The following is a 14,018-nucleotide window of genomic DNA, read 5'->3' on the forward strand; positions in this document are numbered from 1 at the left end:
GCACTTTGGAACAGGAGATTGCCCAAATGAGAGGAAATGAAATGTAATAGAAACATAGAAGCAAGAGTAGATCATTTGGCTCTTTGAGACTGCTCCACCATTCGTATTGAACATGGCTGATCATCAAATAAGAACATAAGAAATAGGAGCAGGAGTAGGCCACCTAGCCCTTCGAGCCTGCCCCACCATTCAATAAGATCATGGCTGATCTGAAGTGGATCTGTTCCACTTTCCCACTTTCTCCCCATAACCCTTAATTCCCTTGGCTTGAAAATAGATAAGTCCCCTGGTCCGGACGGGATTTACCCTAGGATTCTCTGGGAGGCAAGAGAGGTGATTGCAGAGCCTCTGGCTCTGATCTTCAGGTCATCGTTGGTTTCTGGTATAGTACCGGAAGATTGGAGGATAGCGAATGTTGTCCCATTGTTTAAGAAGGGGAACAGAGACTTCCCCGGGAATTATAGACCGGTGAGTCTTACTTCTGTTGTGGGCAAGGTTTTAGAAAGAATTATTAGGGATAGGATTTATAGTTATTTGGAGAGTAATGAATTGATTAGAGACAGTCAGCATGGTTTTGTAGCAGGTAGGTCGTGCCTTACTAACCTTATTGAGTTCTTTGAGAAAGTGACCAAAGAGGTGGATAGGGGTAAGGCAGTTGACGTGGTTTATATGGATTTTAGTAAGGCGTTTGATAAGGTTCACCATGGTAGGCTTCTGCAGAAAATGCAGATGTATGGGATTGGGGGTAATCTAGGTACTTGGATCAGGAATTGGCTAGCAGATAGGAGACAGAGGGTGGTGGTTGATGGTAAATATTCGTCATGGAGTTCGGTTACGAGTGGTGTGCCTCAGGGATCTGTTTTGGGGCCACTGCTGTTTGTAATTTTTATTAATGATCTGGATGAGGGTATAGTTGGGTGGATTAGTAAGTTTGCTGATGACACCAAAGTCGGAGGTGTGGTAGATTGTGAGGAAGGGTGTCATAGTTTGCAGGGTGACTTAGACAGGTTGCAGAGCTGGGCCGCGAGGTGGCGGATGGAGTTTAATGCGGAGAAGTGTGAGGTAATTCATTTCGGTAGGAGTAACAGATGTGTTGAGTATAGGGCTAACGGGAGGACTTTGAATAGTGTGGAGGAGCAGAGGGATCTAGGTGTATGTGTACATAGATCCCTGAAAGTTGGGAATCAAGTAGATAAGGTTGTTAAGAAGGCATACGGTGTCTTGGCGTTTATTGGTAGGGGGATTGAATTTAGGAGTCGCAGCGTCATGTTGCAACTGTACAAAACTCTGGTGCGGCCGCACTTGGAGTACTGTGTGCAGTTCTGGTCCCCACATTACAGGAAGGACGTGGAAGCTTTGGAGAGGGTGCAGAGGAGGTTTACCAGGATGTTGCCTGGTATGGAGGGGAGGTCCTATGAGGAGAGACTGAGGGATTTGGGGTTGTTTTCGCTGGAAAGAAGGAGGCTAAGAGGGGATCTTATTGAAACGTATAAGATGATTAGAGGTTTAGATAGGGTGGACAGTGATAGCCTTTTTCCTCGGATGGAGAAAGCTAGCACGAGGGGGCATAGCTTTAAATTAAGGGGGGGTAGTTATAGGACGGATGTCAGGGGTTGGTTCTTTACCCAGAGGGTGGTGAGGGACTGGAATGCCCTGCCTGCTGCAGTTGTAAATGCGCCTAGTTTGGGGGCGTTTAAGAGATCTGTGGATAGGTTTATGGACGAAAAGGGATTGGTTTAGATTAGTGGGTCAGTGTTTTTTTTTAAAAAACTGGTCGGCGCAACATCGTGGGCCGAAGGGCCTGTTCTGCGCTGTAATGTTCTATGTTCCCCTGTCTATCAGAAACCTATCTACCCGTGACTTAAATATATTTAGCGAGGAAGCCTCCATCACTTCAATGGGCAGAGAATTCCAGAGATTCACCACCCATTGAATGAAGAAGTTCCTCCTCAACTCCGATCTAAACTGCGCGCGTGCGGCCCCCCCCCCCCCCCCCCCCCCGGCTGTGCCCTCTAGTCCTGCTGTCCTTTCTGAGTGGGAAGAATCTCTCTACCTCTACCCTATCCATCCCCTTCATTACCTTATACGTCTCTATAAGATCCCCCCTCATCCTTCTAAACTCCAATGAATACAGACCCAGTCTATTCAATCTCTCCTCATGGGCTAGCCCCCTCATCTCTGGTATCAGCCTAGTGAACCTCCTCTGCACTCCCTCCAAGGCCAATATATCCTTGTGCAAGTGCGGCGACCAAAACTACACACAGTACTCCAGCTGCGGCCTCACCAGTACCCTGTACGGTTGCAGCAAGACCTCCCTGCTTTTATATTTTAGCCCCCTCGCTATAAAGGCCAGCATTCCATTCGCCTTCTTGATCACCTGATGCACCTGCAGACTGGGTTTTTGCGACTTGTGCACAAGGACCCCCAGGTCCCTCTGCACCGTAGCATGCTGCAGCTTTTCGCCTTTTAAATAATCCCTCCTACTATTATTTCTGCCAAAGTGGATAACCTCACACTTGCTAACATTATGCTCCATCTGCCAGGTACTCGCCCAATCGCTCAGCCTATCCAGATCTCTCTGCAAGGAATGCCAGGAATCAGTTCCTAACATTAGTGGGGGTAATGGGCAGGCACTATAATTGGCAGGATGTGACTAATGGTCTCTGTCCTCCATGGATCTATGTTGTAACCTCAACTCTTTACCATATGTATTAATGGCTTGGAAGATGGGATGGAGAACCACATATCCAACTTTGCTTATGATACAAAGATAAGCGACATTGGAAGCATGACATTACAAAGATATTAATAGATTAAATAATGGATAAAACTGTGGTAAATGGATTTCAATGTAGGTAATGTTAGATAATCACCTTAGGAGCTAACTAAGATGGAACAGAAGAGTACTTTGTAAATGCTAAAAAGCTAGCAACATTGCAGGTCCAAAGTGACTGCGGTGGGGAATGGGGTTGATATATGGCGGTCCATTTATATAAATGCTTAAAATGTCATGAAGGGATGCAGCAAATAGTCAAAAAAGTTAATGGGGTCTGCCTTTTTATATCCAAATGACTAGAATACCAAGACATGGGAATTATGCTCCAACTATTCAATGCTCTGATTAAATTACACTTGGAGTTCTGCCAGCAGCTCTGGACACCACACTTTGGGAAGGACATATGGGCCAGATTTGTGAATACCTGTGTGCAGATGTTTTACCAGAATCATACCTGGTAATTGCACAGACTGAATTTGTTTCCCACAAGATTAGGGGTGATTGATCAAAGTTCTCGAGATATGAAGAGGATCTGATGAGGTGGACGAGAATAAGAAGAAATATGGTGAAATATTTATTGCCGTTTGTATAATGCATCAATCATCTTGACTGTCAATCAGATATAGAACATAGAACATTACAACACAGTACAGGCCCTTTGGCCCTCAATGTTGTGCCGAGCTATGTCCAATCCCAAAATCAAGCTGTCCCCTCCCTATCATTCTGGTGTGCTCCGTGTGCCTGTCCAATAACTGCTTGAAAGTTCCTAAAGTGTCCGATTCCACTATCATAGCAGGCAGTCTATTCCACACCCCGACCACTCTGAGTAAAGAATCTATCTCGGACATCCCTCCCATATCTCCCACCATGAACCTTATAGTTACGCCCCCTAGTAACAGCTACATCCACCCGAGGAAATTAGTCTCTGCACGTCCACTCTATCAATCCATCTCATCATCTTATAAACCTCTATTAAGTTGCCTCTCATCCTCCTCCGCTCCAGAGAGAAAAGCCCTAGCCCCCTCATAAGACCTACCCTCCAAACCAGGCAGCATCCTGGTAAATCTCCTCTGCACTCTCTCCAATGCTTCCACATCCTTCTTATAGTGAGGTGACCAGAACTGAACACAATATTCCAAATGTGGTCTCACCAACGTCCGGTATAGTTGCAGCATAACACCCGTGGCTCTTAAACTCAAACCCCATGTTAATAAACGCTAACACACTATAAGCCTTCTTTACGGCTCTATCCACTTGAGTGGCAACCTTCAGAGATCTGTGGATATGAACCCCAAGGTCTCTCTGTTCCTCTTTGTTCCTCAGAACCCTGCCGTTGACCCTGTAATCCACATTCAAATTTGTTCTATCAAAATAAATCACCTCGCACATATCAGGGTTAAACTACATCTGCCACTTTTCAGCCCAGCTCTGCATCCTAGCAATGTCTCTTTGCAGCCTGTAAGAGCCCTCCACCTCATCCACTACTCCACTAATCTTGGTGTCGTCAGCAAATTTACTAACTCCTCTTCCAAGTCATTGATAAAAATCACAAATAGCAGAGGACCCAGCACTGACCCCTGTGGCACACCTCTGGTAACTGGCCTCCAGTCTGAAAATTTTCCCTCCACCGCCACCCTCTGTCTTCTGTGAGACAGCCAGTTACTTATCCAATCGGCCAAATTTCCTTCTATCCCACACCTCCCTATCTTCTTCTTGAGCCAACCATGGGGAACCTTATCAAACACCTTACTAAAATCCATGTATATGACATCAACTGCTCTACCTTCATCCACACACTTAGTTACCTCCTCAAAGAATTCAGTTAAATTTGTGAGGCAGGACTTACCCCTCATGAAACTGTGCTGACTATCCCGGATTAAACTGCATTTTTCCAAATGATCATCAATCCTATCTCAACACAGTTTTGTTGGAGCAGCATAAAATTAATGCCATGTTTATATGAGCTTGTGAGAAATAGTTCAAAAGGAAATTTATTTCCCAGCTTGATTGGGGATACAGCTTGACCTTGCAATTATACTTAAAACGTCATGAAAATAAAACTGGAAATGTACAGGTAGAATGCATTTCAAAAGTGCCTGTACTAAACATTATTAGTGCTGCTTCATAACCACATTTGGGTCATTGTGGTATTCTGCCACACTTTTAAATGTGGGACAATAACAATTTGATTCAAGTAATGTGACTTGATTAAATCCTTTTCCTGATGATGAGCTTTGTGACGACACCAACTCTGAGACACATAGACCAAATGCCCCACAGTTAATACTCAGGGTCCAGTAGGTTAGCTCATCTCTGCTAGAATGGTAGTGAGATTTTCCAGTTCACATCTGTGCCCTGGCGCAGGCTGTGGTTGAAATCAGTTCAACCAAGCTCTCCACTGTGGTTTCTACTGTCCACAATCCCTTGCTGGGGGATGTCTGTGGATGTTAGTTAAGGGCAGGATTAGCTTTTGCTGTGATGTCTTTGCAGTCAAATTAGCTAGCTCATGTTCACCATTTAGGCTTAACAATATAGGATTGCTACTATTTCACTATGCTATGGATCTATATTTTAATAACAATTAGTGTTTGCAGAAGAGACTAGAACAAAATTACAGAAATTAATAATTTTTAGTGCAAACTAAAACTGGATCAGCATGGTGATACTGCTGCCTCACAGCACCAGGGACTCTGGTTCAATTCCTGGCTTGGGTCACTGCCTGTGCGGAGTTTCCTCTGGGAGCTCTGATTTCCTCCCACAGTCCAAAGATGTGCTGGTTAGGTGCATTGACCATGATGAAATTCTCTCTGTGTACCTGAATAGGTGCCAGAGTGTAGCGACTAGGGGAATTTTGCAGTCACTTCATTGCAGTGTGAATGTAAGCCTGCTTGAAACTAATAAATAAACTTCTTTAAAAATTTTAACTTTTGAGAAGAGTATTACAGCTATCTGGAGGATATAACCTGTTGATTTGGCATTGACTCTGATAAAACTGGTTTATATCTCTTGACTTCTTGATCTTGATGCTTTCATTTCTCTAATCTTTGTTCTATTTATGATCACATTAAGTTGACAACTCCTAATTAGTTTACTACCACAAAGGTGTGATGGAAAATAACTCAAGTGAAGAGATGAATATTAATTTATGCCACCAAATGAAAGTAATTTTGACTATTATCAAATATTGCAAGGCTTCAAACTGTGTAAACTCCCAACAGATAACACTGCTACGTGCTACTTAAGAACTGACTTTTTATTTTTACAGGTCGCCTAAATTGGTGGTCTGTTGTTTGTTCAAGTTGCAAACGTCTTCTCCCATTAGCAACAACAGGGGATGGGAACTGTCTCTTACATGCAGCCTCTTTAGGTAATGTATACATGAAGTTATATATCTCATTGCCTTTGTTGTTTGTTCAAAGGATTGACTTAAATAACATTATGATCCCCATGGAAACCAATAACTTTAAAAATAAATTTAAATTCTCCACGGTCAACTGTAGAGGACTTGCCAACAAGATTGCAAATTTTAAGATTTTTATGGTAATAAACTAAAAGCAACATTGACTAAGCATTATTTGGTTGGCAGCTTGTACTCTAAACGACAAAAGTTCCTTTGTCGATGCTTTAACTTGACCAAAAATCTCCCTCCACAGTGAAACTTTACTCTGCCCTTAAGTACATACAAACTAGGAGCAGGTGTAAGCACTTGGTCTCTGGAGCCGGCTCCACCATTCAATGAAATCATGGCTGATCTGACTGTAACCAAGAAATGGGCCTTATATCCAGGTAGAAATACTAATCAGCTGTCCTAAATTTAGATGCCTCCCACCACACTTCCCTACAACTATATTCTATCTTGAGATTAAATAGACAGTTTAAAATATTATTTACAATATAACATTCTTAACACCTTCCAAAGTCTATTCACTGTCATTGCCCCTGTTTCTGCCTTTGTCTATAGGCATCCTCTTTCCAACAAAATAACCTGAACTTATTTTAATCTTCAGCAACCAAACCACCCAGGCCTGTTGTTGGACTGTATTTTGAATAGGTCATGTGATGCCCTTAATCTTCCATTTCACCCTAAATTAATTACATAGTCCTGAAACATCACGTTTGTAACAAACTACTCTGTGTTTAGGCATGTGGGGTTTCCACGATAGAGACCTAATGCTTCGGAAAGCTCTTTATGCTATGATGAAAAACGGCACAGAAAGAGATGCATTAAAGAGACGATGGAGATGGCAACAGACACAGCAAAATAAAGAGGTTGGTGCACAAAATGGACCTAATATACTACTTAGTTTTGGAATTTCAAGTGACAGTGCCATCATTTCAGTCAAAGTGAAACAGGACATTTTTATAAAGAATTTGCAGTGGAATGAGAACATGAGAACATAAGAAATAGGAGCAGGAGTAGGCCATCTAGCCCTTCGAGCCTGCCCCGCCATTCAACAAGATCATGGCTGATCTGAAGTGGATCAGTTTCACTTTCCCGCTTTCTCCCCATAACCCTTAATTCCCTTGTCTATCAGAAACCTATCTACCCGTGACTTAAATATATTCAGCGAGGTAGCCTCCACCACTTCAATGGGCAGAGAATTCCAGAGACTCTCCACCCTTTGAGTGAAGAAGTTCCTCCTCAACTCTGATCTAAACTGCCCCCTCCCCTTATTTTGAGGCTGTGCCCTCTAGTTCTGCTATCCTTTCTAAGTGGGAAGAATCTCTCTACCTCTACCCTATCTAGCCCCTTCATTATCTTATATGTCTCTATAAGATCCCCCCTCAGCCTTCTAATCTCCAATGAGTACAGGCCCAGTCTATTCAATCTCTCCTCATAGGCTAGCCCCCTTATCTCTGGTTTCAGCCGAGTGAACCTTTTCTGCACTCCCTCCAAGGCCAATATATCCTTTCGCAAATGCGGCGACCAAAACTGCACACAGTACTCCAGCTGCGGCCTCACCAGTGCCCTGTACAGTTGCAGCAAGACCTCCCTACTTTTATATTCTATCCCCCTCGCTATAAAGGCCAGCATTCCATTCGCCTTCTTGATCACCTGCTGCACCTGCAGACTGGGTTTTTGCGACTCATGCACAAGGACCCCCAGGTCCCTCTGCACCGTAGCATGCTGCAGCTTTTCGCCCTTTAAATAATAATCCCTCCTACTATTATTTCTACCAAAGTGGATGACCTCACATTTGCTAACATTATACTCCATCTGCCAGGTCCTCGCCCACTCACTCAGCCTATCCAGATCTCTCTGCAGACTTTCCACACCCTCTGCGCAATTTGCTTTTCCACTCATCTTCGTGTCATCAGCAAACTTCGTTACCCTACACTCAGCCCCCTCCTCTAGATCATCTATATAAATGGTAAACAGTTGAGGCCCCAGCACCGATCCCTGCGGCACTCCACTAGTCACCAACCGCCAACCAGAATAGCACCCATTGATTCCAACTCTCTGCTTCCCATTAGACAACCAATCTTCTATCCACGCTAACACCTTATCCCCAACTCTGTGCACCCTAACCTTTTGCAGCAACCTTTTGTGAGGCACCTTATCGAATGCCTTCTGGAAATCTAAAAACACCACATCCACCTCTGTCTACCGCACTAGTCACATCCTCATAGAAATCCAATACACGACTTCCCCTTCACAAATCCGTGCTGCGTCTGCTTGATCAAACCGTTCTTTCCTAGGTGCCTCACTATTTCTTCTTTGATGAAGCATTCTAGCATTGAGTCTTCCTTATGTTACAGAAGTAACACAGTCTACTTCCTTTTCTGAACTTTAAATTTTTTGATCTCATAACAAAATTAACGCATCTCAGTGCAACCTCAAGAGAGTGCTAAGAGTTTGGTGAGTTGAGGGAATTCTGTGAGGAGGGGAGTGACGTGCGGAAGAGGTATACAGGCTCCCCAATTATAACCACACAGTTAGACAGAGTATAAAGGAAGCGATACTGGGAGTTTGTCTGAAAAGTACATCAGTAATCATGAGGAATTTTAATCTACATAGAAACTGGAACTATCAGATGGGCAAAGGTAGCCTAAATAAAGAGCTCAGAAGAATGTTTTTGTGATAGTTTTTTAGAACAGCATTTTCTGGAGCCGACCAAAGAACAGGTTATGCTAGACCTGACATTGAATAATGAGATTGAATTAATTGAAAACCTCATAGTGAAAGCACTCTGAGATAGCAGTGATTAGATGATTGAATTTTACATTCAGTTCAGGGGAGTGAAGAGTGAGTAAAAATACTAGCATTTTAAACTTAAATAAGGTTAACTTAGAGAACATGAAAGCAGGGCTAGCTAAAGTGAATGGCAAATGAAGCTAAGGGATAGGTCAGTAGAGATGAAGTGGCAGAGGGATCATTGAGAATACACAGAACAGGTACATTCCATTGAGAAAGCGTGGCTAACAAAACTCTAAAGATGATATCAAACTTAAAGAAAAAGCATATCATTATGCAAAGACAAATGACAAGTGAAAAGAATGGACAGAATATAAAGAACAGCAAAGAATGACAAAAAGGTTAATGAAGATGCAAACAGAGTATGAGAGAAAGCTAGTTAGAAATATAAAGACAAACAGTAAAACTTTCTATCGTTATTTAAATAAGGAAAGAGTTAAAATAAGCATTCCTATAGGAAGTGAGTTTAGAGAATTAATAATGGCAAGTAAGGAGATGGCAGATGAATTGAACAGGTAATTTGCATCGGTCTTTACAAACTAGGCTGCAAGTGATATACAGAAATAGCTGTTAATCAGCAAATGGAAGGAAAGTGGGAATTCAGGAAAAATTACAATCATCAGGGAAGTGATAGCATCATAGATGTTTACAACATGGAAACAAGCCCTTTGGCCCAACTTGTCCATGCTGCCCTTTTTTTAAAACCACTAAGTTAGTGCCAATTGCCCGTGTTTGGCACATGTCCCTCTATACCCATCTTACCCATGTATCTATGAAATGCTTTTTAAAACACAAACTTGTACCCCCCTTTACTGCTATCTCTGGCACCTTGTTCTAGAAACTGATGAAGGTCAGCATGCCAAAAGTCGTCTTCACTGCTCTATCTACCTTTAACTCCACCTTTAGAGATCTGTGCACTTGAGCTCCAAGGTCCCTGTATTCCACAATACTCCCTAAGGCCTTACCATTCACCATGAAAGTCCTGCCTTGATTTGACTTTCTGAAATGCAACACCTCACACAAGTGGATCCATTTGCCATTTCTCGGCCCATTCCCTAGCTGATCAAGATCTTGCTGCAACTTCTGACAATATAAGAACATAAGAAATAGGAGCAGGAGTAGGCCATCTAGCCCTTCGAACCTGCCCCGCCATTCAATAAGATTATGGCTGATCTGAAGTGGATCAGTTCCACTTTTCCGCTTTCTCCCCATAACCCTTAATTCCCTTGTCTATCAAAAACATCTACCCGTGACTTAAATATATTTAGTGAGGTCGCCTCCACCGCTTCAACGGGCAGAGAATTCCAGAGATTCACCACCCTTTGAGTGAAGAAGTTCCTCCTCAATTCTGATCTAAACTGCAGCCCCCCCCCCCCGCCATCTTGAGGCTGTGCCCTTGAGTCCTGCTGTCCTTTCTAAGCGGGAAGAATCTCTACCTCTACCCTATCCATCCCCTTTATTATCTTACACGTCTCTATAAGATCCCCCCTCATCCTTCTAAACTCCAACGAGTTCAGACCCAGTCTATTTAGTCTCTCTTTCATAGTCCAACCCCTCTATCTCCGGTATCAGCCTAGTGAACCTCCTCTGCACTCCCTCCAAGGCCAATATATCCTTGTGCAAGTGCGACGACCAAAACTGCACACAGTACTCCAGCTGCGGCCTCACCAGTACCCTGTACAGTTGCAGCAAGACCTCCCTACTTTTATATTCTATCCCCCTTGCTATAAAGGCCAGCATCCCATTCGCCTTCTTGATCACCTGCTGCACCTGCAGACTGGGTTTTTGCAACTCATGCACAAGGACTCCCAGGTCCCTCTGCACCGTAGCATGCTGCAGCTTTTCGCCCTTTGAATAGTAATCCCTCCTACTATTATTTCTGCCAAAGTGGATAACCTCACACTTGCCTCCTCACTTCCTTCCTTCCTTCCCACATAACCTTCCTCACTGTCTACAGTCTCACCTATTTTAGTGTCATCTGCAAACTTACTGATCGTACCTTGTACATTCTCATCCAAATCTTTGATATTGATAACAAACAGCAATAGGTCCAGCACACTAGTCACAGGCCTCCAGCCTGACAAGCAGCCTTCCACCATTACCCTCTGCTTCCTACCATCAAGCCAATTGTCTATACAGTTTTCTAGCTCTCCCTGGATTCCATGTGATCGAACTTTCCAGAGTAGCCTATCATGTGGAACTTTATCAAAGGCCTAACTGAAGTCCAAATAGATTACGTCTACAGTCCTGCCCTCATCAACCTCCTCATCACTTCATCAAAGATCTCTAACAAATTTGTGAGGCATGATCTCCCATGCACAAAGCCATGCTGACTACTCCTAATCAAACCTGTCTTTCTTTCCAAATGCCTGCATATCTTAACCTTTAGGACCCTCTCTAGTAACTTACCCACCATAGATGTTAGGCTTACTGATCGGTAATTCCCAGGTTTTTCTTTGCAGCCCTTCTTAAATAAGAGTACAACATTTGCTTCCCTTCAGTCTTGTGGTACCTCTCCTGTGGCTAATGATGATACAAATATCTCAGCCAGGGCTCCCGCAATTTCTTCTCTAGCCTTAGACAGTGTTCTTAGATGTACCTAGCCAGCAGATTTAGCCACCTTCGTACATTTTAATACATTCAATCACCTCCTCTACTGTAATGCGAAATGGCCCCAATATATCACCACTAACTTTTCCAGGTTCCCAGGTCGTCTTCTCTGTGCTTACCATAAAGAAAGACGAGAAATATTCATTTGAGAACCTTGACCATCTCCTGCTGTTCCACACGTGTCCATTTTAGTCTTTGAGGAGTCCTGTTCTCTTTTTAGTTATTCTTTTTCCTTAATATACTTGAAGAATCTTTTTGGATTCACCTTAATCCTCTCAGCCAAAGCTACCTCATGCCTCCTTTTTGCCCTCCTAATTTCCTTGAGTAAACTCCTGTGTCCCCAAAGGGATCCCTTGATTCCTGAACATACTTAACAAATTCCACCCCATCGAAGCCCTTGACACTATGGCAGTCCCAGTCTATGTTAGAGAAATTAAAATCCCTTACTATGGCAACCCTATTACTCCTGCAAGTCTCGCCAGTCTCCCTGCATATTTGTTCTTATAATTCCTGTTGACTATTTGTCAACCTACACAACCCCAATAAGGTCACTGTCTTCTTATTTCTTAGTTCCACCCACAAAGCCTTGCTAGATGATTCCTCAGTTATTTCATCTCTGACTACTGCCGTGATGCTCCCCCTACTCATTGAAATTGAGCAAATTGTGGAGTCTATGGGCTGAGAAAGTCTGGATCCTATCAGACTTCATTCTAGGCTCTTAAAAGAGGTGGATAGTGAGATAATTGATGCGCTGATTTTATTTTTCCAAACTTCCCTAGATTCGGGGAAGGTTTTATTACTGATCAGATCCCAAACGTAAATCCTTTATTCAAAAATGGAGGAAGACAAAAAGCAGGAACCAACAGGCCAGTTAATTTAGCATCTATTATTGGGAAAATGTTATAAGTTGTTGTTAAAAACGTTATTTCAGAACACTTAGAAAAATTCAAGGCAGAGTCCATGTGGTTCTGTGAAAGGGAAATTATATTTCACCACCAGTTTATTGGAGTTCTATAAAGGAGTCACGTGTGCTGTGGCTAAAGAGGAATTGATAGATACACTGTATTTAGACTTTCAGAAGGCACAGGTAGAAGATTAGCTAGCTAACAGGAAACTGAGTTGGCATAATTGGGTCTTTTTCTGGATGACAAGATGTAACGAGTAGTGTGCCATAGGGATCAGTATCAGGCCTTAAGTTTTTACAATTTATATAAGTGGCTTGGATGAACGGACTCGAGGTCGGGTTGCTAAACTTGCTGATGACAAAGATAGGTTGAAAGTAAGTTATAAGAAGTACAAATGAATATGGATGGGTTTAGTGAGTGGACAAAGATTTGGCAAATGGAATATAATGTGAGGTTGTCCATTTTGGCATGAAGAATAAAAAGGAAACATATTATCTAAATGGTGAGAGGTTGGAGCTCTGCGATGCATAGAGGTGTCCTAGTGCATGAATGTCAGAAGGTTAGAATACAGGTACAACAAGCAGTGTTTATTGGGAGAGTAATTGATTACCAGGAGCAGCAAGCTTTGAACAAAGAACAAAAACAACCCGGGAAACAGGCTTTGCTTCAGTTCTGCAGGCATTAGTAAGATCACATCTGGAGTATTGTTAACAATACTAGTCTGCTTGTTTAAGGAAGGATGTAAATGCATTTTACGCATTTTAGAAGCGATTTATTAGATTAGATCTGGAATGGATGGGCTCTGTTATGAGGGAAGGTTGGACAGCCTAATCTTGTTTCCGTTGGAGTTTCAAAATGTAAGTGGTGACTTGATTAAAGCACAAGATCCTGACGGGTCTTGATAGAGTGGATGTGGAAAGGATATTTCCAGGGCAGCATAATGGTTAGCACTGCTGCCTCAACTTCAGGGACCCGGGTTCAACTCTTGGCTTGGGTCACTGTCTGTGTGGAGTTTGCACATTCTCCCTGTGTCTGCAGGGTTTCTTCCTGGTGCTCTAGTTTCCTCCCACAGTCCTAAAACGTGCAAGTTAGGTTGATTGGACATGCTAAATTAACCCTTAGTGTCCTGGGTTGTGATAGATTAGAGGGATTAGCAGGGTATCTAAGCAGGGATAGGGCCTGGGTGGGATTGATGTCAGTGCAGACTCAATGGGCCGAATAGCCTCCTTCTGCATTGTAGGGATTCTATGATTCCGGGTGGGGGAATCTGGAACCAGGAATCGCTGTTTAAAAGTAAGGGGTTGCCCATTTAAGATAGAGATGAGAAGAATTTTTTCACTCAAGGGTTGCGAGTCTTTGGAATTTTCTTCCTCAAAAGGCAGTGGAAGCAGTGAGTTTGAATATTTTAAGTCAGAGGAAGATAGATTCCTGATAAGCAAGTGTGTTTTCGGGTCTGAGTGGGAACGTGGAGTAGAAGTTGCAATCTAATATTTCCATTCGTGGTTCGTTGTCATATTTTGTAACAATGTAT

General features: G+C 42.9%; 1 protein-coding gene across 7 annotated transcripts in view; it reads left to right on the forward strand.

The window, feature by feature from the left end:
- Window positions 1-14,018, forward strand: part of otud7a (OTU deubiquitinase 7A) — a 147,924-nt gene that overhangs the window by 91,408 nt on the left and 42,498 nt on the right. For all 7 annotated transcript variants that reach the window (XM_080216085.1, XM_080216084.1, XM_080216089.1 and 4 more), the window contains 2 exons: window positions 6,042-6,143; window positions 6,918-7,045. In XM_080216085.1, the coding sequence (XP_080072211.1) occupies window positions 6,042-6,143; window positions 6,918-7,045 (230 nt within the window). The remainder of the gene's footprint in view (window positions 1-6,041; window positions 6,144-6,917; window positions 7,046-14,018) is intronic.

The sequence above is a fragment of the Carcharhinus amblyrhynchos genome, chromosome 32, assembly GCF_965287045.1.
Source record: "Carcharhinus amblyrhynchos chromosome 32, sCarAmb.v2.hapA, whole genome shotgun sequence".
Classification (NCBI taxonomy): Eukaryota; Metazoa; Chordata; class Chondrichthyes; order Carcharhiniformes; family Carcharhinidae; genus Carcharhinus; species Carcharhinus amblyrhynchos.